This window comes from Lepus europaeus, chromosome 5, assembly GCF_033115175.1.
Source record: "Lepus europaeus isolate LE1 chromosome 5, mLepTim1.pri, whole genome shotgun sequence".
Classification (NCBI taxonomy): domain Eukaryota; kingdom Metazoa; phylum Chordata; class Mammalia; order Lagomorpha; family Leporidae; genus Lepus; species Lepus europaeus.
In genome coordinates this window covers 86,803,666-86,830,784 of record NC_084831.1, presented here as the reverse complement: position 1 = coordinate 86,830,784, position 27,119 = coordinate 86,803,666, and the positions used below count along the sequence as shown (strand labels likewise).

Below are 27,119 nucleotides of genomic sequence, written 5' to 3'. Positions count from 1 at the left end.
TTCAAATATAACACATAACTTTTTTCCAAATGATCATTTAAGGTGATTATGAAATAGTTATTAATATTATATGGGGGACAGGAGAAAAATGAAATCAAAGTTTTCTATAAATTAAAGTGAAATTGGGAATCCTTACTTCCCTAACTAAATAAAAGCAGTGAACTACTGCACCAGTGTGTATTTTCAAGCAAATACAGAAGCAAAACTCATTAGCTCTTTTAAAAATACACACATTTAATGTTGGTCTGTTTTAATTTTCTAAGTAAAGCAATTCCAAAAATACAAACTGAACATCAGAGCCATGTGAACCACCATGATAAAATAAAACAGACATTCACAATAATTACGTCTAAAGACAGTTCAGCTTGATAAGTCGTCTTCCAAGTATGTTAACGTTAAAGAAAGAGTTACTAAAAATACTGCTGGTGTTCAGTTAGAATTAAAGGACTTCAGGGAAAATGAAATAATATTATACAGGTGGAGTGAATAAGGTTACATGGGATTTACATTTTCCATTACCCCTAGATATAAACAAACATTCAAAAAAATCAACACAAACTGTGTGTGTTATTCAAAATATTGCAGCTGCAGGAAAGGCAACTTTAAATTAATAGCTAGGGGAAAATCAAGTTTTGGTGGAGGTAAACAGAAGTGACAGTTTTTAATTTGCACTTTTGTAAAGCTCATTTATACCTGGCCAACCAGGAACCAAATGCAGGACAACCAAGTTCTCTGCTTCTTTTGGCTATACTGTGACAAGAAAAGGTCATCTTTTGAAGATGTTTAAAGAAATAAAGCAACTTCTTTATAAAGTCAAATAATCAATTAATGGAATAAATAAGCACTAACCCACCACTCTGTAATCACTACTTTACATATTTTTCCATTTTGGTGGCAAATACCCCAATTTTTATTCTAAAATCCACCAATCTTAAAAGTAAAATGAAAGCCAGCAAATAAGAATACTCTTCTGTTTACTCTTTGGCTAAAAAAAAAAAAAAAAAAAAAAAAAAAAAGCAAAAAAGAAATAGAAGACAACTCTAACACTGGTGATAAAAGAAACTGTTTTCTTTTTTACAGGTAAAATAAAGTTATCAATTTAAATCTTGGTACATTTTATAAAAACAAGAGGTAATGTTGTAATAAACAGCAGTAGCCTCAGCTGGCAACATACTGTTTGTTAACCCTGTGCAATAAAATACTTTGTTCATACTACACTTATCCAAACATGACTAACAGTTACTACAAACATTTTAGGAATCTTCATGGGACTCCTATAGACTGTTAAAACTGAGAGACATTTACAATCATAATGTGCCATGAAAACTTGAAAGCATTACTTCTAGTAGGAGATAATGTTCATCTTATTTGAATGTTCTAGGTACTGAACAGCTGAGTTACAAGGACTGAAAGTGAAAAGCATTCTAAAAGCCCATGAACACTTCTTCACATTCTTCTTCAGAACACACTAGACTGGTCTGACACATTTCTCTTCATACATAGCAAGCAACAGCACCCAATAAAAGCCTGAGAAGAAATGCTGCTGTGTAAATACTGCAACTATTCCTGAAAAGAGAATTATGGGATATATATACTCCAAAGCTGCCCATTCCCATAATTTGTATTGCATAGGTCACATAATCACACACATATATACACACCTATGTGTATATATATGCACATGCAAAGAATATATTAAGACGACAATGAAGTCTAGTCACAGAGCAATTTACAGGCTCAATATATTTTTTACACTTTGCTTGAAAGAAAATTTCAATATTTTACAGTCTTTCAGTAGGCATTATATACACTGCACTTTATGAAATCTAAAAGGTATTGAAATAAATTTTTTCCAACATTTTGGTAACAAAACAGACAATGTTTCTCCAAATACTTGTGCTATCTACATGATCTGTTTGCTCTGATAACCACCAATCACAAAAACTGACCAAATGGAATAATTAGAAAATTATCTAACACCATGCATGGGTTTGAATCATTTTTAATATCCTATCCTAGAAACAGTCTACAAATCTTAAGATTTAAAAAATTAAGTCTCTGATTTTTAAAAGATATCTTTTTTATGACAATATCCATAACATTAACAGGTTCATGTTAAGGCTAGTATCATCCCCATTCATGAATTTTTTTTTACTTTTTTTTTTTTTTAAGAAAGATAGTAAAAGCCAGACTCCTTTAGGACTTTGAACTGTACCTACAGAAAATGAGAGTGCAGTGAACATAATGTTCAGTCCTACAGTCAGGATGCAGTTGCTCCTTCCCATTCCACAAGATACTGCACCTTTCCGTCAAGTGTCACCCGACGAGCCAAAACTCGGTATTTTTCACCACATGCTATTCTACCTGCAGCACCAAAATAACTGGTAATGGAGTTTTTCAGATGATTGAGTTGTAACTCCTGATCTGCTAAGTTATTCAGAATCTCTGTGTTGAGTTCATCAAATTGATAATCTTCTTTGCCTTCATCATCTTTTACAATTTCTGAGTTCTGAGTCTGGAGTGCTCTTCTTGGAAGACGACCTCTTCTTCTCCGCAAATGTGGTATTGCAGCAGGCCAAGATCTTCCTGTTCGAGTTCTTTTTCTGGAGTCAGACAATCTATGGAACAGAAAAGGTAAAAAATTGTCTACTGAGAATTTAAAGCATCCTTTGCCCAAACAATGTGGTCTCTGACTTTTTTTAAGTCACTCTTCTATAAGAATATATCCTGGGGCTGGCACTGTGGTGTAGTGGGTAAAGCTGTCACCTGCAGTGCCAGCATCACATATGGGCGCCGGTTTGGGTCCCGGGTACTCTACTTCCAATCCAGCTCTCTGCTATGGACTGGGAAAGCAGTAGAATATGGCTAAGTCCTTGGGACCCTGCACCCATGTGGGAGACCCAGAAGAAGCCCCTGGCTTCAGATCATTGCAACTCTGGCCGTGGTGGCCAATTGGGGAGTGAACCAGCGGATACAAGACCTCTCTCTCTCTCTCTCTCTCTGCCACTCCTTCTTTCTCTGTGTAACTCTTTCAAATGAATAAATAAATCTTAAAAAAAAAAAAAAAGGCTGGCGCAGCGGCTCACTAGGCTAATCCTCCGCCTTGCAGTGCCAGCACACCGGGTTCTAGTCCCGGTCGGGGCACTGATCCTGTCCCGGTTGCCCCTCTTCCAGGCCAGCTCTCTGCTGTGGCCCGGGAGTGCAGTGGAGGATGGCCCAAGTCCTTGGGCCCTGCACCCCATGGGAGACCAGAAGAAGCACCTGGCTCCTGCCATCGGAACAGCGCGGTGCGCTGGCCGCAGCGCGCTACCGCGGCGGCCATTGGAGGGTGAACCAACGGCAAAAGGAAAACCTTTCTCTCTGTCTCTCTCTCTCACTGTCCACTCTGCCTGTCAAAAATTAAAAAAAAAAAAAAAAAAGTATCCTTGCTGACATAAAAATCAGCCAAAGCAAAACAATAAATGCTATTATAAATGGACTATCACTTGCTTTTCTTACTTTAGATACTATCATCTTCTCGGGACTAACCTTTCTACAGCGTTTCCTCTTAAATTATACTATTAAGCTTAAAAAGAATGAGAGCCAAGTTCTGAAAGGGGGGGGGGGGCAATGAGTCAGTCTTACTAACAAGTCTTAAGTCTCATCAACAAGAATGTTTATTCATTGCAACAAATACTACTAAGTGCCAACTATATACAAGACACTGTTCCATGTGCTTAGAAAGCAGAACTAGACGAAATATTATCTTATTACCAGTTCTAGGCCTACTGAATGTAATGAATTGAAATAAGTACAACCTAGAAGTAACAATACTCTATTACTTTGTCAAATTCAAATCTCTTACACCACACCATGTGTTCACATATTAAAGAATTGAGCTATATAATCCTTGAGGTCCTTTTTAGCATGAAAATGAAATTACGAATCTGAACAAAAGAAGAATACAGCATACGGCTAAATTCAAAGACTTTACAATCACACCGCCTAAGTTTACAACCCACCTCTGTTATATATGCTAAACGAGCAATTTTGAGACTGTCACTTAAACACCCTCTTAGTCACAGTTTTCTCATTTGTAAATTGGGAATACCAGGATCTGCAACTCAAAAACAGCAACTCCAAGAAGACTAAACTTCTCATACCTGACAAGACATGCTTTAGGGAAAACTGTACCTGTTGAGAAGTTGGGTTAAATAAAATAGTCATGTGTTGCTCAACCAGGGGAATATGTTCTGAGGAATTCATCAAACTAACATCATTTAGCAATATAATTTTATGGGACCATCATGTATGAGATTCATCGACAGAAATATTATGTGCTACATGACTGTACGAGCAGGGGGAGTCTGCTATTGATAAAAACCCTGAGTTTTAGGCTAATCCTCCGCCTTGCGGCACCGGCACACCAGGTTCTAGTCCTGGTCGGGGCACCGGATTCTGTCCCGGTTGCCCCTCTTCCAGGCCAGCTCTCTGCTGTGGCCAGGGAGTACAGTGGAGGATGGCCCAAGTCCTTGGGCCCTGCACCCCATGGGAGACCAGGAGAAGCACCTGGCTCCTGCCATCGGATCAGTGCGGTGCGCCGGCCGCAGCGCGCCTACCGCGGCGGCCATTGGAGGGTGAACCAACGGCAAAGGAAGACCTTTCTCTCTGTCTCCCTCTACTGTCCACTCTGCCTGTCCAAAAAAAAAAAAAACCCTGAGTTTTAAAATCCTTTCACTGACAAAAAGACTTACACAACCAATTCAACTTCTTAAAAAATTTTCTGGGCACCAGCGCTGTGACGTAGCATACAATGCTGGCATTCTATATGAGCCCTGGTTCCTGTCCCAGTTGCTCCACTTGTGATCCAACTCCCTGGTAATGGCCTGGGAAAAAACAGCAGAAAATGGCCCAAGTGTTTGGGCCCCTGCCATCCACATGCGAGACCTGGATGAAGCTCCTGGCTTCAACCCGGCTCAACCTTGGCTGTGGAGTAAGCCAGCAGATGGAAGATTCTACCTCTCTCTCTCTCTGTAATTCATATAATAAATCTTTTAAAAATTTTTCTATATCTCTGAAAAGCAAGTCATACTTGCATAGCAGAAACAAAAAAAGCCTAACAGAAAAAAGAACTGCTTCCAACCACTGGTATGCCTCCTCTTCCTTGTCCCAAACAGGAAATTTCCAAATTTGAAAAATTTCATATTTGTGGCTCTAAAAAGCAAAAATATTCAGATTATTAACAATTTAGGCAACATGGAACAAGGATTTGGTATAATAGTTAAGACATTGCTTAGGACACAGGCATTCATTCAGAGCGCCTAGTTCAAATCCTGGCTCTTATACTTTTGATCCAGTTTCCTGCCAATGTACACCGTGGCAGACACCAGATGATGGCTCGAGTATTTGCGTCTCTGCCATCCACATGGGAGACCCAGACTGAGTACCTTGCTCCTGGCTTGAGCATTTGGGGAGTGAACCAGGAAAAGATCATTCTCTGTTTGTCTCTCTGCCTTTCAAATAAAATGAAAATAAATAAAAATTTTAAAATAAGGGAATATACATATGGATTATTTCTCAAAAAGATGAAAAACACATATCATTTTCAATTACTAAAAAAATACTCAATCATCACTTTGCAAACAGAAAAAAATTGAAAAAAAAATTAAGAACATAAAATATCTACCCATAATGCCTGGGAATACTAGACGAGGTAGTTTCTTTTGTACTGGAAGCACCCGTGAAATCCACATCTGAGGTATTGGATGAATGTGCAGTTCCCTCAGTTCTCCTGAGACAAAAGAATTTAAATGGTATAAAAACTATATTACATAACAATAGAAACACTAATTTCCCCCCAAAAGAAAATTCCTAAGAAAGGAATAATAATTTTCTATTTACCCTATAGAACAAGGTAAATCCAAAGAAGGATTCTCTGAAACTGATTCCTTATCCTGAAAAATAAATTATGTACTTAAAGCATGGTTCTAAAGAAAGCAGATAAAATATTAGTTTCTTGGTGATTTCATGCATCCTTTCTCTCTGAGAACATATACCAACATATCTTCTTACCAAAGGTGGCTCAGCAGTTTTTTGAATCATTTTTCGTGTATATGGGCCAGGAGGACGACCCACAGACTTTTTCTTTCCTTTTTTTTCTATGCCATTACTTACTTCCCTGAAATAGAAATCATTATGTATTTAATCTATGCATAAAGAAAATGACAATGGCTTTACCTATGAAACTACATATGTACATATTGTATGTTTATATTAATGGATATAAAAACTACATTAAACATAAGTTCAATATATAAATCTAGTCAAGTACATAGCTAATACATTCTAATTACATAATTATTTAAGAGATTTTTACATTTATGAAAGGTTTATGGGGGAAGTATTCTCTATTATAATTACAAAAAATACATACCATCTAAAAATCAACAACAAAAATCAGGTAACTATATTGGATGTGAGATTTGACAACTCCTAAAAAATATCTAGTTTGGGTTGTTCTGCTTTGGGGATGTATCAAAAATTTATTACTAAATAACGTGAATTTCAATAGTTAATCTTCTGGAGCCAGGAAGTATCTATGTTAAAATTATAGTAGCTTTGAAGAGAGATTGCCTTTAGAAATAAGTGCACATGTATATGGATTCCTGAATGCCATTATCATGTAGAGAATGAAGCCCAGGCTGACAGAATATAAAGGAGAAGGAGAAAAAAATTATTCATACTGGTAGTAAGTCACTCAGAGGGTAAAAGTAAAGAAAAAGGAGGCAATACCCAAGGACACTTCTAATGAATAAAAAAGAAGGAAAAATGGCAAATAGCAATATATAAAACATCTATTTCATTTATTCAACAAACAGCAGCTACCATACAGAAGAAATATTAGATAACAGGGATACTGAAACACTCCCTGTGCTAAGGGATTCAACAATATAGCTAGAAGGTAATAAATGTGCACACAAGCAAGGCAATAAAATGGGGAAACAACTGTAAGAAACTTAGCCATGAAAACTGAACTTCCAAAAAGAGGGGCCGGCGCTGTGACGCAGCAGGTTAAAGCCCGGCTTGCAGTGCAGCCATCCCATATGGGCACCAGTTCAAGTCTTGGCTGCTCCATTTCCGATCCAGCTCTCTACTGTGGCCTGGGAAAACAGTGGAAGATGGCCCAAGCCCTTGGGCTGCTGTAGCCGTGCAGGGAGACCCAGAAGAAATTCCTGGCTCCTGGCTCCAGATCAGCTCAGCTTAGCTCTGGCCACAGTGGTCAGTTGGGGAGTGAACCAGTGGATAGAAGACATCCATCTCGCTCTTGCTCGCTCTCTCTCTCTCTCTCTGTAACTCTTTCAAATAAATAAATAAATCTTTAAAAAGAAGAAGAAAAAAAAAGGAACAATACTATGTAACAGGTCTTAAAAAAGGTAAGTGGAGAATATTAGGGAAAAGCCGACCCCTCCAGACAACAAACTAAGATCAGAGAGTAAGGATAGAATATGAAGGAGAAAGTAAAGGAGCTGTAAGAACAAAATACAACTAGACCTGTAATCAAAAGTCTCAAGGAATGGTAAGATGGATGGGACATAAAATTTTCTGAGAATTTTTAAAAAACCTAACGCTTACAAAATCACTGGACTAAAGAAAATACACAAAGGACGCAAAACCCAACATTTATAAGATCACTGGACTCGAGAAAATACTTATACTAAAAGGACCTATCCATACACAGGGCCCAGAAGAAACTGAGAAAGCCTATAAAGAAATCTGAATTCTGGTCTAGTGGAATCACACATGACCTGAGAGCTATCAAAACCATGACAGGAGGACAGAGAACATTAGTGAAATTTTCTTTCCCTAATTCATAATATGGGTAACTACTAGCAAAGATCACAGTAATAAAGCCTCACAGTGATTGGAATAATAAGCATGTTTTCTTTCAGGAAAGAAATTTTAACAGTTAACCACTTTATTACTAACTTCAAATAGCTATGATACACTGTCAACACTTTATTATTTTCTTATTCTCCAAGACAACTATTCCATATCTTTTCTTTACTCCTTAGACTTCTCTCTCTCTAGAACCCTTTTAGCTATCTTTATCTTTGCCTCATATTTCATTGAGAAAATAGCTTGTCATCTTCTAACTGCCCAATCTACAACATAACCAGCATCTGTAACCACTTTGTCCTTTCACCTCATTTAAAAAGTTTACCTTTCCTTTGAAAAGCCATACCAATATGCAGACTCTGAATCCCTTCCATTTTAGATTCTCAAAGGCATCACAGTATCTTCAATAAGCTCTACTCTCTCCTACACCAATTTCTTCTCCACTGGTCATTCCTACTAACACAAAAACAGATTCCAACTGTCTCCTATCTAAAAAACCGCCACTTGACTAGGTCTATCCCCCTCTTCAGCTGTCATGCCATTTATTTATGCTTTCTTTCACAACACAGCTTCTGAAAGTTAATGATATATACCAACTCCTTCCACCACATTCTCCTTCAGAATTCTAAAAATGTTTTGTTTTCCCTTTTTATTATTATTATTTTCAATCTACCTATATCCCTCATATTCTTCTCTCATGTTAATCTACCTTTCATTGGCATTTAATACATTTTAATTCACCTATCTTTCTTCAAACATTCCTTTTGGTTTTCATGACCCCAAACTTTCCTGGCTTCCTCCTTATCTCATTGATCAATCTTTTTCAGTCTCCTCTACTTATTCCACCTCTTCGAAATGCATCAATATCAAAACATTACTCTGACCATATAAATTCTCTATTTACTCTAAATAATTTCATTCATTCTCATGGCTTTATAAATACAAATTTTTATATCTTGCCCTGATCTTTCACGAGTTCCTGACCTACAAATCCATGTGCATTTATCTCATGCTATGACTTATATATCCCTCATAAGGATCTCAAACTCAGTGGTTATGGATGTGGCGCAGTGGGTTAAAGCCCTGGCCTGAAGTGCCAGCATCCCATATGGGCATCAGTTCTAGTCCCGGCTGCTCCTATTCCGATCCAGCTCTCTGCTATGGCCTGGGAAAGCAGTAAGAGACAGCCCAAGTGTTTGGGAAATGGCTGCAGCCTTGTGGAAGACCCAGAAGAAGCTCATGTCTCCTGACTTCAGGTTGGCTCAGCGCTGGCCGTTGCAGCCATCTGGGGAGTGAACCAGCAGATGGAAGAATTCTGTCTCTACTTCCCTCTGTAACTCTTTCAAATAAATAAAATAAATCTTTAAATAATAATAAAAAAAAGAATCTTAAATTCTGCTATGGCCTGGGAAAGCAGTGGCACCTGGCTCCTGGCTTCGGATCGGCGCAGTTCCCGTCGTTGCAGCCAAATGGGGAGTGAACCATCGGATAGAAGACCTCTCTCTCTCTCTCTCTGCCTCTCCTCTCCCTGTGTAACTCTGACTTTCAAGTAAAATTAAAAAAAAAAAAAAAAGAATCTCAAACTCACTGAGTAGAAACAGAAGAATTCTTTGTTCACTTTGCCATACTCTGTTCTACATCTGGGTAACAAATACTACCATCCACCAGTTGGTTCAACCCACAAAATGGGCAATATCTGACTTCATTCCTCCCTTTCCTTCAAAAATTCATTTAACAAATTCAATCATTTCTGTCTTCAAAAGATATCCTGATTCTATTTTCTCTGTGACTGTTAACCACCTACCCACATCACCTATCTCTCATCTAGACAATTACAGGAGGCCCAATTTCCTCCTGTGTCTACTAGTACTTCAAACAATATCCAAAGAAGTAGTTATAAGAGATGATTAAATCTGCTTAAATGCCTTCCTATTGTCTTAAAAAAAAACCCAAATTCAAGAGACCCATAAGACCCTATGCAGTAAAACCCTACCCAACCTTCCTAACACCTGATGCTATACTCTAGCCCTACTTCATACAACGAATAGTCATCTGTGAGTCCCTACAACAGTTTACAAGGTCTTTGCACTATTTCTGCTACCTGGAGTAAATTTTCCTTTGTTCACCTTTGTTCTTCAATTGTTAGATTATTCTCATTAAGTGGAGTTTAAATATTATTTTAAATTGCCCCTACTTAAAATATAAATTTCCCTTCCCTACTGATCTCAGCAAATTCTAAGACAGTATGCTATTTCCTAAATGATCTGTAATTATTCTACTTATCAACTTTTTCCCCCCTATTTATATAAACTACCCTATTTATATAAACTCTATCGGGCAGAAGGAAAATCTGTCTCAATGAATCCCCACTACTCAAGACAATAAGGCATTGACAAATGGTCATGAAAGAGTTGAGTGAATGAATGAATAAATAAATGAACATGCCAGTTTTTAAGTTGAGATAACTGATATATATCTCAACAGAATTTATTCTTGGAAGGCCAAAGACCTAAAACAAGCAAATATCTATCATCAATTCTATGTACCTTGTCTATGCACAAAATTATAAACAGGAAATAAAATCAGTGTTACTGCCACTTATTCTTTAAAATATACTAATGAGACTAAACAATGTACATTTTTAGTTACAAGTCACTAAAGAGAAAAACTAAGCCACAGATCAACTTTTACCTTGAATCAGATATAGGTTTGGATGCCTTTCTGCCTTTAATTTTAAATTCATGGGATGTTCCTTCAGGTTCTTTCTCTGCTTTGAAAGCCACATTTGGTGGCACAGGAGGAACACGAATTCGCAACCCAAACAAATGCTTCTTCTTCTTTATTTCTTTCCCAGACATAAACCTAAATTTTTGAGAAAATTAACTAAAAATTTAAAAACTGAACACATATACATTACAGACCCTAACTCATAACTTTCAGATACAGGCCTTTACATATGAAAGCTCACCATATACTATAAAAACTCTTTTCCCCCCCTTGCTTTCCTTGATTCTTGTCTGTTCCAAACAATCCTCAGCAGAGTAAAATAGGAGGAAGGAATAGGACCAGAAGAGAGAAATGCACACATCCATTTTTTTTTTAAAACATGGCCTCTAACTTTTTAAAGGAAGAAAGAAGAGCACAAAATGCTATTTTTTTTAATCCCAGTATGTTTTACCATTATTTTAACACCATGTTAGAAATATCTCAAAAAAGCTTTAGGAGAAGACTGGATCTTAAGGATAGGAATCTTGGTTGAAATCATAGGTGATGCTACTAGAAAACAAAGTAGAAGGTAAATCCTAGAGTCAAGAAAATTAAGGAGTCACTAATATGGTAATAGTGTTACTTCAGTTGACAGTGGACTTGGTCCTCTACAGACTATGCTCCCTAGTCCTTTCCTTTAGTTCTTTAGGGTCCTTGTTCCTAAGGACCTCCATCTACTTTAACTCTACTGGAGCCTAGCTGGCCAAAAGTACCTGCACCTATTGTTTGCAACATTTTTCCATTTTTACATAGGTTTAAGAACGGGGATTTCCATCTCTACATAATAGCTTATTTCTGTCATTTTAAGTTTGAATTCAGAATTCACTGTTCTATAAAGTATCTTTACTGGTCTAAAGATCTAGCCACTATAAATTGTAACATTATTTAAGGATAAAACACTGTTAAATTCAAAACAGTAACTTGTTATAAACAAAAATTTTATAACTCAAGAGTTTACAGGAGTCAGCATGTACAAGCATAAACTTTCTATTGCATTTTGAAAATGTTTTTAAAGAAACATACATATGCTGGTTTAAAAAGAGATATATCGATATGAGACTATATCAAGTAATACCAATTAATTATCTTAGGCCACTCAACCAGAAAAATTACTTCTCTGTAAATGATAACAATCACACATCTTAAAACCAGATTTCAATCTGTTTAAAAAATCTGCATTATTGGAATCTTTTCACATATCTTTTGCACATTCCCATCAGCTACCAATAGTTTTACTTTCAGTAGACTGCATTATAGAAATAGGTTATCACTGAATATGCTTTTTTAATGGTTCAGGCCAATTCCCCCAATAAATATTAAAATGCCTCTCAACCCACACCCATAAGGATCACTCTTCTCTTCACTCTCCAACCCTAGAGATCACTGTTTTACTATGACCAAAAGACAAAGGAAGGTCACTTGAAAGTTTAAAATGGTATATACTTGTTCTATATGCCAATCCCACAATTCTTTAAACAATGCTATCAATGCTTATACTTACTAAATTTAGTCTCCCTCATAGGGATACATAAAATAAATCAACTTACATGGTCTTGTAATCATTTAATGCTTCCAGAACATGCTCATATCTTTCAGATTTTGGTGTGTCTGCCAGCTGTGAAGTATCAAGAAACAATTTAACGCACTAAAATTTCATCAATTAGTAATATACAGGTGCCAGACAGAGGCAATGTGATGTAGATGAGATATGTACTGGTAGTCAGAAGACCTAAGTTCTAATTCCAGGTCTTCACTGAGAGTGACCTAGAGCCATCTCACCTCTCAAGTCTTATTTTCTCATCTTTAAGGAGGAGAGTATAATGTTTGCACCAATTATATTACTAGTTCACTATATGGATCAAATGATATGATTGCTAAAAACTGTAAACTGGAAATACTATAAAATGGGATTTTGTTATTACTAAATTTTTAAAATCTATAAGCTGAAGAAATACATTAAAGTATTTTAATATTTACAATGAAAGCTTCTAACAGATACATACGAAATAGAGTAAAAGTAATGAGAAATACACCACTTTATTTCCTATTAGCTCCATTATTTTCATAAACTAATAATCTAATTTGTAAAAATTTTATGGGGGCCAGCACTGTGGCACAGCAGATTAAGCCCCTGATTTCAACAGTGGGATGCCGGTTCAAATTCTGGCAGCTCCGCTTCCAATCCAGCTCCCTGCTAATGCAACTAGGAAAGCAGCAGAAAAAGGCCCCTGTACACATGGGAGGAGACCCTGATGAAGTTTCAGGTTTCTGGCTTCAGCCTGGCCTAACCCCAGCTATTGCAACCCTTTGGGAGTAAACAAACAGATGGATGATCTCTCTTTTTGTAACTCTGCCTTTCAAATCTTTTAAAAAAATAATCTCAGAGTTGGAGGATTTTTATTTTCATTAAGAATTACAGACCTTAGCACTAAGTGGCTTGGTAATTTTTCATCATCATAAACCATTTTAAAATTCAAATATTGGGGTAGGTCTTGAGGCACAGTGGGTTAAGTTTCCACTTGAGATGCCAGCATTCCATATCAGAGTGCCTGTTTGAGTCCCAGCTGCTCTGCTTCCAATCCATCTTCCTGTTAATACACCTGGGAAGAAGTAGAAAATGTCCCAAGTGCCTAAGCCCCTTGCGACCCATGTGGGGAGAGTAAAAGAGTGTTCCTGGCTTTAGCTTGGCCCAGCCCTGGCTGTTCTGGCCATTTGGGTAGTGAACCAGTAGGTGGAAGATCTGTCTTCACCACCCCAACTCCCACCTTTCAAATAAATAAATAAATCTTTAAAAAACTACAACAAATTCTAAATTTTCAATTCTAGTAAATATTCATATTGTTCTATTAGGGTTCCCCCCACAACTTTCTGCTTCTTTCAAAATTTAAAGACTGAGGCACATTAGCAAAAAATTCTAAATAATAAAAGGACCATCCTGAATTAAGGCCACAAAGAAAAAAAATCTAAAATATCACAGTTGACTTTGAAAATAATAGTCAGTATATTCTTTACCACTTAAAATTTCTAAGCTTCATAACTTGTAAAACCAAACAAATTTGTGAAAAGGAATGTTCAGGCTAGATTAGACTTAGAAGTCATCTACTCCTACTCTATTTTACACAAGTTAACAAATAACAAAGGGTTAATTGAACTGCTCAAATTCACCTGACAAATTAGGAAGAAAGCTAGAACCTGAACCCAAGTGATGATAAATCGACTCTTTCAACATTCACTGAGAGCTCACTCTGTGGCAACATGTTGGGTGCTACAAAATATATAAAAGAGAACAGTTAGGTGCTCATTCCTCTATACCATACTACCACCTATATTATAATTTGGAAGAGTCCAATGACAAAGAATTTTTAATAGGAAGAATAAAGAATCCAATTTTAAAGTTTCAAATGGACACTTAGGTCTAAATCAACCTTCCTGTGGATAGTCATTCAACTTGGCTTAATGATTACCACAGCTAATAAAGAACCTAATTAGGAAAACCACTCCATAGGTATGCAAAATCTTCCTCCCTACAATGTTTTTATTCTCTTTTCTAAGTTAGCTCTTCGAATATTTGAAAGCAGCAGTTCTCGTCCCGGTTGCTCCTCTTCCAGTCCAGCTCTCTGCTGTGGCCCGGGGGGGGGGGGGGGGGGGGGCAGTGGAGGATGCCCCAAGTGCTTGGGCCCCTGCACCAGCATGGGAGACCAGGAAGAGGCACCTGGCTCTTGGCTTCGGATCAGCGCAGTGCCAGCCATAGAGGCCACTTAGGGAGTGAACCAATGGAAGGAAGACCTTTCTGTCTCTCTCACTGTCTATAATTCTACGTGTCAAATAAATAAATTAAAAAAAAAAAAAAGAGTAGATTGAACTTTTCTAACAGCAACATTGTATGATTACTCCACATCAACCTTTTGGCTAATTGTATCATTTTCCAACTCCCCACCCCAAACAAAATGCTATCAAATCAAGTGTACTCTATCATTGATCTGTACCACTTATGCCAAAAAGCAGAACTCTGTAACTGTTAATTTGATTTTTGTCTTAGCTCAATGTTCCAGATGATCTTTTCTCTCAATCCCAAAATCCTTCTTGAATCTAGGATACAAAGACAGGGCCTTGTGGTCCTTTAGCCCTCAATATTTTGTTACTTTTTTTTAATTAGTTACAAATCCATTTAATTTTTACTTTAATCAGTTCACATTTCATCTCACATTTCATTGTCTCATGAGAATCAAGCTATCCGATGTCTATAGCAAACCCACAGCATTTGAAAAACCAATGCTGCTAACTGTATCAAAAAGAAACCACACTACCACACTATTTAACATCATTAATATCACTGTACTAAGATTTCTAATGAGATTTTCCTCATTTTCCTATATTTTTACAAAACTGTATCTCTGAAAAAATCTGCTCAGTTTTGCTGACAATTATATAACTGATTTCATAATTTCTAAAGCCTGCTTCTTGAGAATCAATGAGCTCTATTATGCTTATTTCCTAGTTTCTCAGAAATTTTATCTATTAAGATTCTTCAGAAGTCCATGACTATTTTGCATGCACTTTCTAACTCAGAGATGCCAAGACCTCCCTTTGTGTGTTTTGTGAACTAAAAGTGCAAATATTGTGTACTGTAAATCAGATAATTTGCACTGGAAGAGCTTCATTTTCTATGCGTTTCAACTAACAATGAAGTTTATAAAATATGACTCTGGGCCAGCGCCACGGCTCACTTGGCTAATCCTCCACCTGCGGCACCAACACCCGGGGTTCTAGTTGCGGTTGAGGCACCGGATTCTGTCCCGGTTGCCCCTCTTCCAGTTCAGCTCTCTGCTGTGGCCCGGGAAGGCAGTGGAGGATGGCTCAAGAGCTTGGGCCCTGCACCTGCATGGGAGACCAGGAGGAAGCACCTGGCTCCTGGCTTTGGATCGGTGCAGCGCACCGACCTAAGTGACCATTTGGGGGGTGAACCAACGGAAGGAAGACCTTTCTCTGTCTCTCTCTCTCTCACTAACTCTGCCTGTCAAAAAAATAAAAATAAAGATAAAATAAGACTCTGAAAATCAGAATAATTATTTCTGCTGCTCCCTTTCCAGACACTAATCTTACACTGTACTTTTTGACTTTCAGGTTTATATATTTCTGTATCTGTCTTTATACAGACATAAAAAGTCTAAATCTTACCTTCAATAAAACACATCCTTTATCAATATTGACTTCCATGCCATTTAGGCTTGAAGTATGCCAAGAGCTTAAGTAATCTGTTTGCCAACCTGTACACTATGTGCTAATATAACTCAAAGCCCAGAGACTGCTGTTAAACAGATTTTTTTATCTTCAATTTAGGGGAAAAAAAAAAAATCAGGCAGGCGCTTGGCAATTAAGACACCAAATCACACCCTACTAGAGTGACTCTGTTTGCTCTTCACCCAATTACAGCTTACTGCTAATGTACACTCTGAGAGCCAGCAGGTGATAGCTCAAGTATCTGGGTCCTTGTCACTAATGGAGGGAAGACCCAGAATGAGTTCTTGGTCCCTGGCTTTGACCTGGCCTGGCCTATCCCCAGCTGCTATAGGCATCTGGGAAGTGAAACAGCTAAATGGAGATATCATTGTCTCTCAAAGTCTGGAAAATTACCACCTCTACTATCCATTTTTATCTAGCCATAAAATTTGAATTTCATCTATGCTCTTCTCCCCACCTCCCTCAAAATTTAGGTAGCACTTAAGTATTCTACTATACACATTTATTTTATTTGAAAGGTAGAGAGAGACAGAGTGAGCAAGTACAGGAAGGCACAACAGTGTAAGTTGTGCCTCCACATGGTTCATTCTCTCAATTGTCTGCAACAGTCAAGGATGGGCCAGGCTGAAGCCAGCAGTCAAGAACTCCCCATGTGGGTGGTAAAAACTCAAGTACTTAATCCATCATCCTGTTTCCCAGGCAGATTAGCAGGGACCTTGATCAGAAATGGATAGTGAGGTTCTAACTGGATACAGGCGTCAGAAGTGGAGGTCTAACCTGCTATGCCACAATGCCCGCCTCAACCTTAATGTTTTTAAAATAAAAAATAAAAATAAAAAAGTGCGCTGTAACAGAAATAAAATTTCAAATCACATTAGAAATCAAAGACAAATGACAATAGGCAGATTCCAAAAAGTAGCATTATTTAATTTAAACTCTCCAAAACAACTTGATAACAGCCATACTACATTTTCATTGTAAATAAAAGCCTCAAGAAACCTTTATTGTGGTCTCAAATGCTACATTATTAAATATTTCTATTATCTCAAAGAAAATATTTCAAAACACAGTAGTTTTCTAGCAGCTACACTCAGTATATATGATAATAATTAAGGCACTATGATGCCAAGATGTTTGAAACCACATAAATAAACATGGTATAAACTATCATTATCTTGGAGCAGGTATTCAGTACAACTGTTCAGTCACTGCTTATGATACCCACATTCCAAATGGTTCATCAAGTACCAGCTCCACTGCTTCCAATCCAGCTTCCTGCTACCAAACCTCTTGGGAGATAGCAAGTAATGGTTCAAGTACATGGGTTCCTGCCACCCAAACAGGACACCCGAGCTCCAGGCTCCTGGGGTTGGCCTGGGCCAAACCTAGCTGTTGCAGGCAAATGGGGAGTGAACAGGTGGATGAAAGATCTCTGTCTCCCTGACTTTCTCTCTTCCAAATAAAATAAAAAATAAAACATTTTTTAAAAAATCATTGAATATGGAACAAACAATTCAAATATGGGGCTAAAGTTTTAGTTTCTCTTCATACAATCTTATAAAACAGTCAACTTAAGAAAACCCATATGACCAATGGTTTGAGTCCCAGCTGTTCCTTCTTTTTTTTTTTTTTTTTTTTTTTTTTTTGACAGGCAGAGTGGACAGTGAGAGAGAGACAGAGAGGAGAAAGGTCTTCCTTTGCCGTTGGTTCACCCTCCAATGGCCGCCGTGGTAGCACGCTGTGGCTGGCGCACCGCGCTGATCCGATGGCAGGAGCCAGGTGCTTCTCCTGGTCTCCCATGGGGTGCAGGGCCCAAGCACTTGGGCCATCCTCCACTGTACTCCCGGGCCACAGCAGAGAGCTGGCCTGGAAGAGGGGCAACCGGGACAGGATCGGTGCCCCGACTGGGACTAGAACCCAGTGTGCCGGCGCCGCAAGGCGGAGGATTAGCCTAGTGAGCCGCGGCGCCGGCCTCAGCTGTTCCTTCTATTGCAGCTCCTTGCTAATTAGCCTGGGAAGGCAGCAGAGGATGGTCTAAGTGCTTAGGCCTCTGCCACCAGGCTCCTGGCTTTGCCCTGGCCTACCCACTGCCATTGTGGCTATTTGGAGAGTGAACCAGCGGAAGGAATACCTTTCTCTGTCTTTCCATCTCTCTTTCAAATAAATAAATAAATAAAACATTTTTAAATATATATATTATATATAATATCATTTATATAAACATGTTTATATATAGATATATAATTTTATTATAAACAAAATATAATAAATAAAATATAAATATATTTATATGTTATATATCATATATTATTATATATAATTATAATATATATTATATAATATATAAATATATTTATTATAAATATATATTTATATATTATATAATATATAAAAATATATATTGTTATATATTTATTTATATAATATATTGTTATATATTTATTTATATAATATATTTATATATTATATAATATACATTATAATTATATAAAATAAATTATATATAATATTTAAATATATTTATATTTTATTTATAATAAAATTTTAAAATATATATTTTAAAAAATATATATGAGATACATGAATGTTAAATTTGTCTTTAAGTGTGAAAAAATACTGTCTCCAAAAGAAGTTTATTATTTTTGAGCTTTGGGAAGTAATAATGTGTCGGTGTAGTTTCATCAACTACAACATACCACTCTAGTGGGGAATATGCTGATAATGGGGGAGGCAATTCCAAGTGTGGGAAATGGAGATAAATGGGTTATCTCTACACCATCTGCTCAATTTTGCTGTAAACTCACATCTGGTCTCCAAAAAAACTTAAAAATAGGTCACAATATCTGCTTTATGATAATCAAATAAAAAAAAGTACAGCACACAAAACAGAATGATTCAATACAAGGTTAAAGAAACAGTATTTACAAAAGTAAATTAGGGGCTGGTGCTGCTGAGGCATAGCAGGTAAAGCCATCCCTTGCAGTGCCAGCATCCCATATGGGTAACCAGTTCCAGTCCTGGCTGCTCCACTTCTGACCCAGCTCCCTGCAGATGTGCCTGGGAACGCAATAGAAAATGGCCTAAGCCCTTGGGCCCCTGCACCTACGTAGAAACCTGGAAAAAGCTCCAGGCTCTTGGCTTCGGATCAGCCCAGACCCTGCCATTGCAGCCATTTGGGGGAGTGAACCAGTCTATCTCTGCCTCAGCCCCTGCTTCTCCTTAAGTCTGCCTCTCAAATAAATAAATCCTTTTTTAAAAAAGTAAATTAACATACAAATATCACTAAAATGTAACCAGTGTCATCAAATATAAAACTGATTTACTCCACATTAAACCAAAAGAAAAATCTCAACTATTGTGTTTTGTTTCATTTCTAGGAGAAATTTCTAAAGTAAATGCTTACATAATCCATATTATTTTCAATAAGATGACATTCAAAATCACTTCAAGTACTCAAAGGTACTCAATTATAAAATATAAACATAATAATATGTTTAGTATACACTATTTCCCATGTTTGGACAGAAATTAATGGAATTTACAGAAAAACTTTTAAGAATATAAACAAATTGTGTAAACCTAAATATGAATTAGAGACTAAACTGAATTTGCAATTCAATTTCAATAAAAGACTTACTACTAAAATCATACGTATTTAATTCATATCTCTGAATCTATGACCACAAACATTTAAAAGTAAACTAAAGGGGCTGGCGCTGTGGCACAGTAGGTTAATCTTCCACCTGCAGCGCCAGCATCCCATATGGGTGCCAGTTTGAGTCCTGGCTGCTCCACTTCCAATCCAGCTCTCTGCTATGGCCTGGGAAGCAGTAGAGGATGGCCCAAGTGCTTGGGCCCCTGCATCTGCGTGGGAGACCCAGAGGAAGCTCCTGGCTCCTGGCTTTGGGGCACAGCTCCAGCCACTGTGGCCATTTGGGGAGTGAACTAGTGGATGGAAGACCTTTCTGTCTCTACCTCTTACTGTCTGTAACTCTACCTTCTCAAATAAATAAAGAATATTAAAAAAAAAAACTGAATAAGGCCAGCGCCGTGGCTTAACAAGCTAATCCTCCGACTTGCGGCGCCGGCACACCGGGTTCCAGTCCTGGTTGGGGCGCCGGATTCTATCCTGGTTGCCCCTCTTCCAGGCCAGCTCTCTGCTATGGCCAGGGAGTGCAGTGGAGGATGGCCCAAGTGCTTGGGCCCTGCACCCGCATGGGAGACCAGGAGAAGCACCTGGCTCCTGGCTTCGGGTCAGCGAGATGCACCGGCCGCAGCGCGCCAGCTGCAGCGGCCACTGGAGGGTGAACCAACGGCAAAAAGGAAGATCTTTCTCTCTGTCTCTCTTTCTCACTATCCACTCTGCCTGTCCAAAAAAAAAAACTGAATAAACATTATAGACTGGCACAGACTCTATGACCTCTTTATTAAAAGCTTTCCTGAAAAATTAATTATAATTACAATATAAAAATATAAAAGATTAATAGAGAAAAATTAACCCCTGAACTTGAGTCAATAACCGCTCTGCATATGATATTTTCTTTTTATTAATGCAGAGATGCAGTAATGAGAAATTATTAGAAGTCACATGTTCTAATAATAGATTTTGGCTCAAAAAGTGGGAACCTTCCTTTAAAAACATTTTATTTTTAAGACAATACTCTGACAGCCCACAGAAAACAAGAATATGTATTTACTTGCTGAGATGAATTTTTCTAATATGTATCAGAAGTTCAGGTGGAGCTGAAATTCACAAACTAAACTCTTTTTAAAAAAATCAACTAGTGACTTTTTTCAGCCTCTTAACTCTAAACATTAAAATCTAAATTTTACTAAAAGATCAGAGTATTTGAATTGCAACCTGAGTTTTTAAATGTGCACTATCCACATCAAGTAACTGCTATAGAATTTCATCATGTGAAATATACTATGTACTACAGGGGTATGTGCACATAAAGTACTCAAAGAATCATGACCAGAAAGTTTTAAAAACTCTGCCTTTCAAATAATAAATAAATCTTAAAAAAAAAAAAAATCTGCCATCTGAGTCATTTACTTTCTCAAACTTCAAACAAAGCATCTGGGATGGATTTTGGTCGAGTGGTTAAAATAGCTACTTCCCATAGAGGAGCACCTGAGTTTGGTTCCCAGCTCTGATTACTGATTCCAGCTTCCTCATAATGCGGACACTGGCAGGCAGTGGCAATGGCTCAAGTACTTAGGTTCCTGCCACCCACTTGGGAGGCCCAACTCCCTTCACCATCCCCATATCAGATGGAAGTTCTTTCTGTGTGTGTGTCTATCTCTCAAATAAACTTTTTAAAAAAGATTTATTTTATTTAGAAGGCCAAATGAAAGAGAGGCAGAAATAGATCTTCTATAACCTAGTTCACTTTCCAAATGACCAGGATGTTCAGGGCTGGGCTAGGCCAAAGCCAGGAGCTCCATCTGAGTCTCCCACACAGGTGGCAGGGGCCCAAGCATGTGAGCCACCTTCTGCTGACTTCCCCAGAGCACTAGCAGGGAGCTGGATTAGAAGTGGAGCAGCAAGGACTTTAAAAGGCACTCTCATCTGGGAAGTTAGTTTTGTAGACAACAGCCTAATCTGCTATATCACAATGCCAGCCCCCAAATAAACAAATTAAAAAAAAAAAAAAAAAAAAGGCAAGAGGCTGGTGTTTGGCCTCTTGGTTGAGGGTGGTTAGCATTGTGGCATAGAAAGTTATCACCTTCCATGCTGGCATCCCATATATGCACTGGTGTGAGTCCCAGCTATTCAACTTCTGATTCACCTCCTGCTAATGTGCCTAGGAAAAGCACCAGAAGATGATCCAAGTATTTGAGCCCCTGCCACCCCCATGGAAGACCAAGATGAAGCTCTTGGCTTCCAGCTGGCCCAGCTCCAGCCATTGCAGCCATTTGGGGAGTGAACCAGTGGACGGAAGACCTGTCTCTCCGTTTCTCTATAATTCTGCCTTCCAAATAAAATAAATTAATCTCTAATTTTTCTTTTCTTTTTTTTGACAGGCAGAGTGGACAGTGAGAAAGGGCTTCCTTTGCCATTGGTTCACCCTCCAGTGGCTGCTGCAGCTGGCACGCTGCGGCCGGTGCACCGCGCTGATCCGATGGCAGGAGCCAGGTGCTCCTCCTGGTCTCCCATGTGGGTGCAGGGCCCAAGGACTTGGGCCATCCTCCACTGCACTCCCGTGCCATAGCAGAGAGCTGGCCTGGAAGAGGGGCAACCGGGACAGAATCCAGTGCCCCGACTGGGACTAGAACCCAGTGTGCCAGCGCCGCAAGGCGGAGGATTAGCCTATTGAGCCACGGCACCGGCCAATCTCTAATTTTTAAAAGATTTATTTTACTGACTTGAAAGGCATAGTTAGAGAGATACAGAGAGAGGGAGAGATCTTTCCATCCGCTGGTTCACTCCCCAAATAGCCACGACAGCCAGGGCTGGGCCAGATGAGGCCAGGAGCTTCTTCCAGATCTCCCATGTGGGTGCAGGGGCCCAAGTACTTTGGCCATCTTCCCCTACTTTCCCAGGCCCATTAGCAGGCACCTGGACTGGAAGCAGAGCAGCTGGGACTCAAACCATTGCCTATATGGGATGCCATCAAGCATCACAGGCGGTAGCTTTACCTGTTATACCACAACACAGGCCCCATAAATCTTTTTTTTTTTTTTTTCTTGACAGGTAGAGTGGATAGTGAGAGAGAAAGACAGAGAGAAAGGTCTTTCTTTTTGCCGTTGGTTCACCCTCCAATGGCCGCTGAGGCCGGCGCATCGCACTGATCCGAAGCCAGGAGCCAGGTGCTTCTCCTGGTCTCCCATGCGAGTGCAGGGCCCAAGCACTTGGGCCATCCTCCACTGCCTTCCCAGGCCATAGCAGAGAGCTGGCCTGGAAGAGGGGCAACCGGGATAGAATCCGGCGCCCCAACCAGGACTAGAACCCAGTGTGCCGGCGCCGCAAGGTGGAAGATTAGCGTGTTGAGCCATGGTGCCGGCCGGCCCCATAAATCTTTAAGGAAAAAATAAAGATACTGGTTGGGATGCCTGCATCCCCATAACAAGTACCTGGGTTCAAAACATGGCTCCACTCCAGATTCTGGTTTCCTGCTGATGCATACCCTAGGAGGTAGGTGATAGATGTTGGATTTGGGCTCCTACCACCTACGTGGGAGTCTGACTGCATTCCTTCCATCTTGGACTAGACACAGGCCAAGGTTGGTGTGGGCATTTAGAGGGGGTGAATCAGCAGGTGGTAGCTCAATCTGTTTCTTTCTCTCACTCTCTCTCCCTCTCTCCCTTTCCCCCTACCTATCTCCTTTCATCTGTTCCAAAAATTTTAAGAATTTTTTATAATAGCATTTAACAGTTAGTATTATAGTCCAATATGTAACAAAACATCTTATATCAACGGAATTTCAACAGCTTAGGGGCTGGTGTTGTCATGTAACAGGTAAAGCCACCCACCACCTGTAACACCAGCATCCCATATGGGCGCTGGTTCATGTCCCAGATGCTCCACTTTTGATCCAGCTTCCTGCTAATGGCCTTGGAAAAGCAGCTGAATATGCCTCAACTTTTTGGGACCCTACTACCCACGAGGGAGACCTGGAAGAAGCTCCTGGTTTCAGCCTAGCCAAGCCCTGGTCATTGTGGACAGCTGAGAAGTCTACCAGTAGATGGAAGATCTCTCTCTGTATCTGTCTCCCTCTCTCTAACTCGATTTTCAAATATGTCAATAAATCTTTAAGATAAATAAATATTTTGTAAAAATTTAAACATCCTAGGTCCCTTCAGGTACTTGTATTTTGTGCAGCTGACTAACCAACCACATGAACGTTTAAAAAAAAAGGGTAACAAAAAAGAGCATATTCTCTGATGCCCCATAAAGCTACTCAAATTCAAAAACCTTCTTCATATCCTATTTCATATGGACTTTATAAACCTCCCTCAGGGCTGCTACTGTAGTGTAGCAGGTAAAGTTGCTACGTGCAGTATTGGCATCCCACACAGGCAAAGGTTCAAGTCCCTGCTGCTCCATTTTTGATCCAGCTCCCTTGTAATATGTCTGAGAAAATAGTAAAACATGGCCCAACTTCTTGGGACCCTGCACCATGTGAGAAACCCAGAAGAAGCTCCCAGCCTCAGATCAGGCCAGATCCAGCTGCTGTGCCCATTTGGGGAATGCACAAGCGGATGCTACAATTTCTATCTCTGGCTCTCCCTCTTTCTCTGTAACTCTCTGCCTTTCAAATAAATTTTTAAAAAAGACAAACTCCCTCATATCTAAAACCTACAAATGAGGAAATCTGCCCTAAATTGCAAATCAGTTTTCCAATTTTTACCTCAAAAACTAATGATTAAAATATATGTATATGGTTTTTATATTTTAAAACAAATTCATTAGTTTTAATCTGAAAATCAGTAATAAGATAACTAAACTTTATTCTAGTCACTTTCCTCTTTGTGGTATCCTATAATTCCAAAATATTCTTCAACAAACATGAGTTACTTTAATATTCCTTTGGGGAAAAAACAAAAGGCTCTGTAGACCAGCATAGGTAGTGACAATTTACAAAAGAGAAGCAAAATGAGGTGACAGAATGACAACCATTATCTACAACTCAGGTGGCTTTACTCTGTAACTCATGATTCTAACACTATTTCTACAAGGAAGCACCAACAAGAAAGTAAAGAATATTGGTTACACATCTGAGTTAATAGGAACAACAACAAAAAAAAAACCAGAAGGAGGTAGAAACCATGAGTTAGATACCCAATACTAAGGATTTCTCCCTCCATATTATTTTTAACTACAATGATTCTCACTTTAGAAAATAGAAAAACTTAAATATTTTACTTTCTCCAGCAATTTTCCTGAGTCAACAATGAAATGGACAATGGATGAAAGGGCTGTCCTTTCATAACTCTGCCAAAGTTGTTTCTCCCCAGAGCCAAAACAAAATCCTACTGAAGTTGTCTGACTTAATAAATGTCTTAGTTGTTCTTCAAAATCAAAACAAAACAAGAAATCCATCCAGTAGCCAATAAAGTTAGCTCTAAGACCACCTACCTCTCCAGGGTGCAATCTATCCCAGTTTTCATTAATGTATGTCATAAGCTCAAGTTCAGAATCAAAGTATTTCTTCTTGTGAATAACACTTAGGTTGTAAAGGCATAGGTGTGCTATATCTACCCTGGAATCCAGAAGTAATCAAAATACACAAAAACAGTGTTTGTGGTTATTATTAAATTACGGTTTCTTTATAAAACCTGAAATTAAAAATCTAAAGTAAAGTATTTCAGTGGATGGGGTCAATATTCTAAGTCGTATTCATAAACAATGAATTACATATAAAAATAATTAGAATACACTGACTAAACATCTTGTCCTGCGTAAACTAAAAGATATTGGAATTACTTCTTTAAAGCATTCAAAGTGGACAGGATTAAGAAAAATAACAATCAAGATTTTTGTGACTACTACATATAAGCTACAGAATAGGTCATACTTTGCCAGCTTTATTTTATTCATGAGCTAAAATTGTATCTGTTCCTAAAATATATAACATTGCTGTAAGCATTTTATTACTAAATCTCCAAATTTGTCACCTCCCACAAACAATACTTACTACACTGAAGCATAATCTGTCTTATTTAATATACTTATCTCTTCTACTGTATGATATTCTGATGGCCCAAAAGAAATGGAAGCATGAATAAGGATATTGAAAAGTCTACAGGACATCAAAAAGCTACATTTATGTTATTTAACATGAGCAGCCTTATCAATTTAGCAATAAAAGTAGATAATAATAATAAAATGATATGAGGCTTTAGGACAAATAAAATAAAGCCAGGCATAAAAAATAAATTCTTACTTGAACTAAGTAAATGTATACATAAAGTTTCATCTTGTAACAGTAAGATGTAAGGATATGGCTATGGCTTTTTTTTCCTGAACAGACTGTCCATGCTTACCATTGTAATGGTAGACGTTTGAGGTATTCTGGTCCAGAACTGCAGACAGAGCAAATAAATGTATAAAACCTAAGGAAAAAGGGAAACATTTTATACTGAATGTTCGAGGGCACATACAAATTGTTAACTACAGCTTGTAGTCAACAAATAAATATCCTACAATTGCTGTAAGGGGTGTTAAGCTAAAATACAATTTGAATCATAGCAACTGATCCAAGGAAATTTCTTCTTCAATAACAAAAAAAGTTCATAGTGAGGAGAAAGGGACAGTTTTTTTAAACTATGAGTCCTCTGAGGCTCACATACAATTTTCTATGTGCCAGGAATTGTGATGCCTGCCCCTCAAACATCATTTTATTCAATGTTCAAAGTAACCTGGCAAGATAAAGTCCAAACCAAATAATTTGATCTTCCCGAGGTCAAAAAGATAAGCAGAACAAGCCAAGTTAACCCAGGATTTAGCTTCTCACTAATGTGCACCCAAGAACTAGCAGGTGATGGGTCAAGTGGTTGGGTCCTTGCCCCTACATGAAGAACTGGATTGGGTTCTGAGCTCATAGCTTCAGCCTCACCCAGTCCATTTGGGGAGGTAAAGAATGGACAGAAAATTTCCCTCCAACTCCCCGCCTCTCTCTCACACACACACAAATATAAATAAATAGAATTACTTAACAAACCCAGGCTTTCTAGGATAGGCATTTGGCAAAATGGTTAAGACGCCATCTGAGCCGGCGCCGCGGCTCACTAGGCTAATCCTCCGCCTTGCAGCGCCGGCAAACCGGGTTCTAGTCCCAGTCGGGGCACCGGATTCTGTCCCGGTTGCCCCTCTTCCAGGCCAGCTCTCTGCTGTGGCCAGGGAGTGCAGCGGAGGATGGCCCAAGTGCTTGGGCCCTGCACCCCATGGGAGACCAGGAGAAGCACCTGGCTCCTGGCTTCAGATCAGCGCGGTGCGCCGGCCGCAGTGCGACAACCGCGGCAGCCATTGGAGGGTGAACCAACAGCAAAAGGAAGACCTTTCTCTGTCTCTCTCTGTCCACTCTGCCTGTCCAAAAAAAAAAAAAAAAAGACACCATCTGAGAAGCCTGCATTCCATATGAGAGTGCCTAGATTCGGCTGGTGCTGCGGCTCAATAGGCTAATCCTCGGCCTGCAGCACCGGCACACCAGGTTCTAGTCCCGGCTGGGGCGCCGGATTCTGTCCCGGTCACTCCTCTTCCAGTCCAGCTCTCTGCTGTGGCCCAGGAGTAC

At 38.9% G+C, this 27,119-nt stretch overlaps 1 protein-coding gene across 3 annotated transcripts in view; it reads right to left on the bottom strand.

The window, feature by feature from the left end:
* Window positions 1–997: 997 nt before the first annotated feature.
* MTF2 (metal response element binding transcription factor 2) overlaps window positions 998–27,119 on the bottom strand; it is an 83,829-nt gene continuing 57,707 nt past the window's right edge. For 2 of the 3 annotated variants that reach the window (XM_062191747.1, XM_062191746.1), the window contains exons 8-15: window positions 25,873–25,941; window positions 24,965–25,088; window positions 12,189–12,256; window positions 10,567–10,737; window positions 6,052–6,157; window positions 5,881–5,933; window positions 5,666–5,770; window positions 998–2,618 (exon numbers count right to left, since the gene is read on the bottom strand). In XM_062191747.1, the coding sequence (XP_062047731.1) occupies window positions 2,261–2,618; window positions 5,666–5,770; window positions 5,881–5,933; window positions 6,052–6,157; window positions 10,567–10,737; window positions 12,189–12,256; window positions 24,965–25,088; window positions 25,873–25,941 (1,054 nt within the window). In that variant the 3' untranslated portion in view covers window positions 998–2,260. The remainder of the gene's footprint in view (window positions 2,619–5,665; window positions 5,771–5,880; window positions 5,934–6,051; window positions 6,158–10,566; window positions 10,738–12,188; window positions 12,257–24,964; window positions 25,089–25,872; window positions 25,942–27,119) is intronic. The other variant, XM_062191748.1, reaches the window with a different exon arrangement.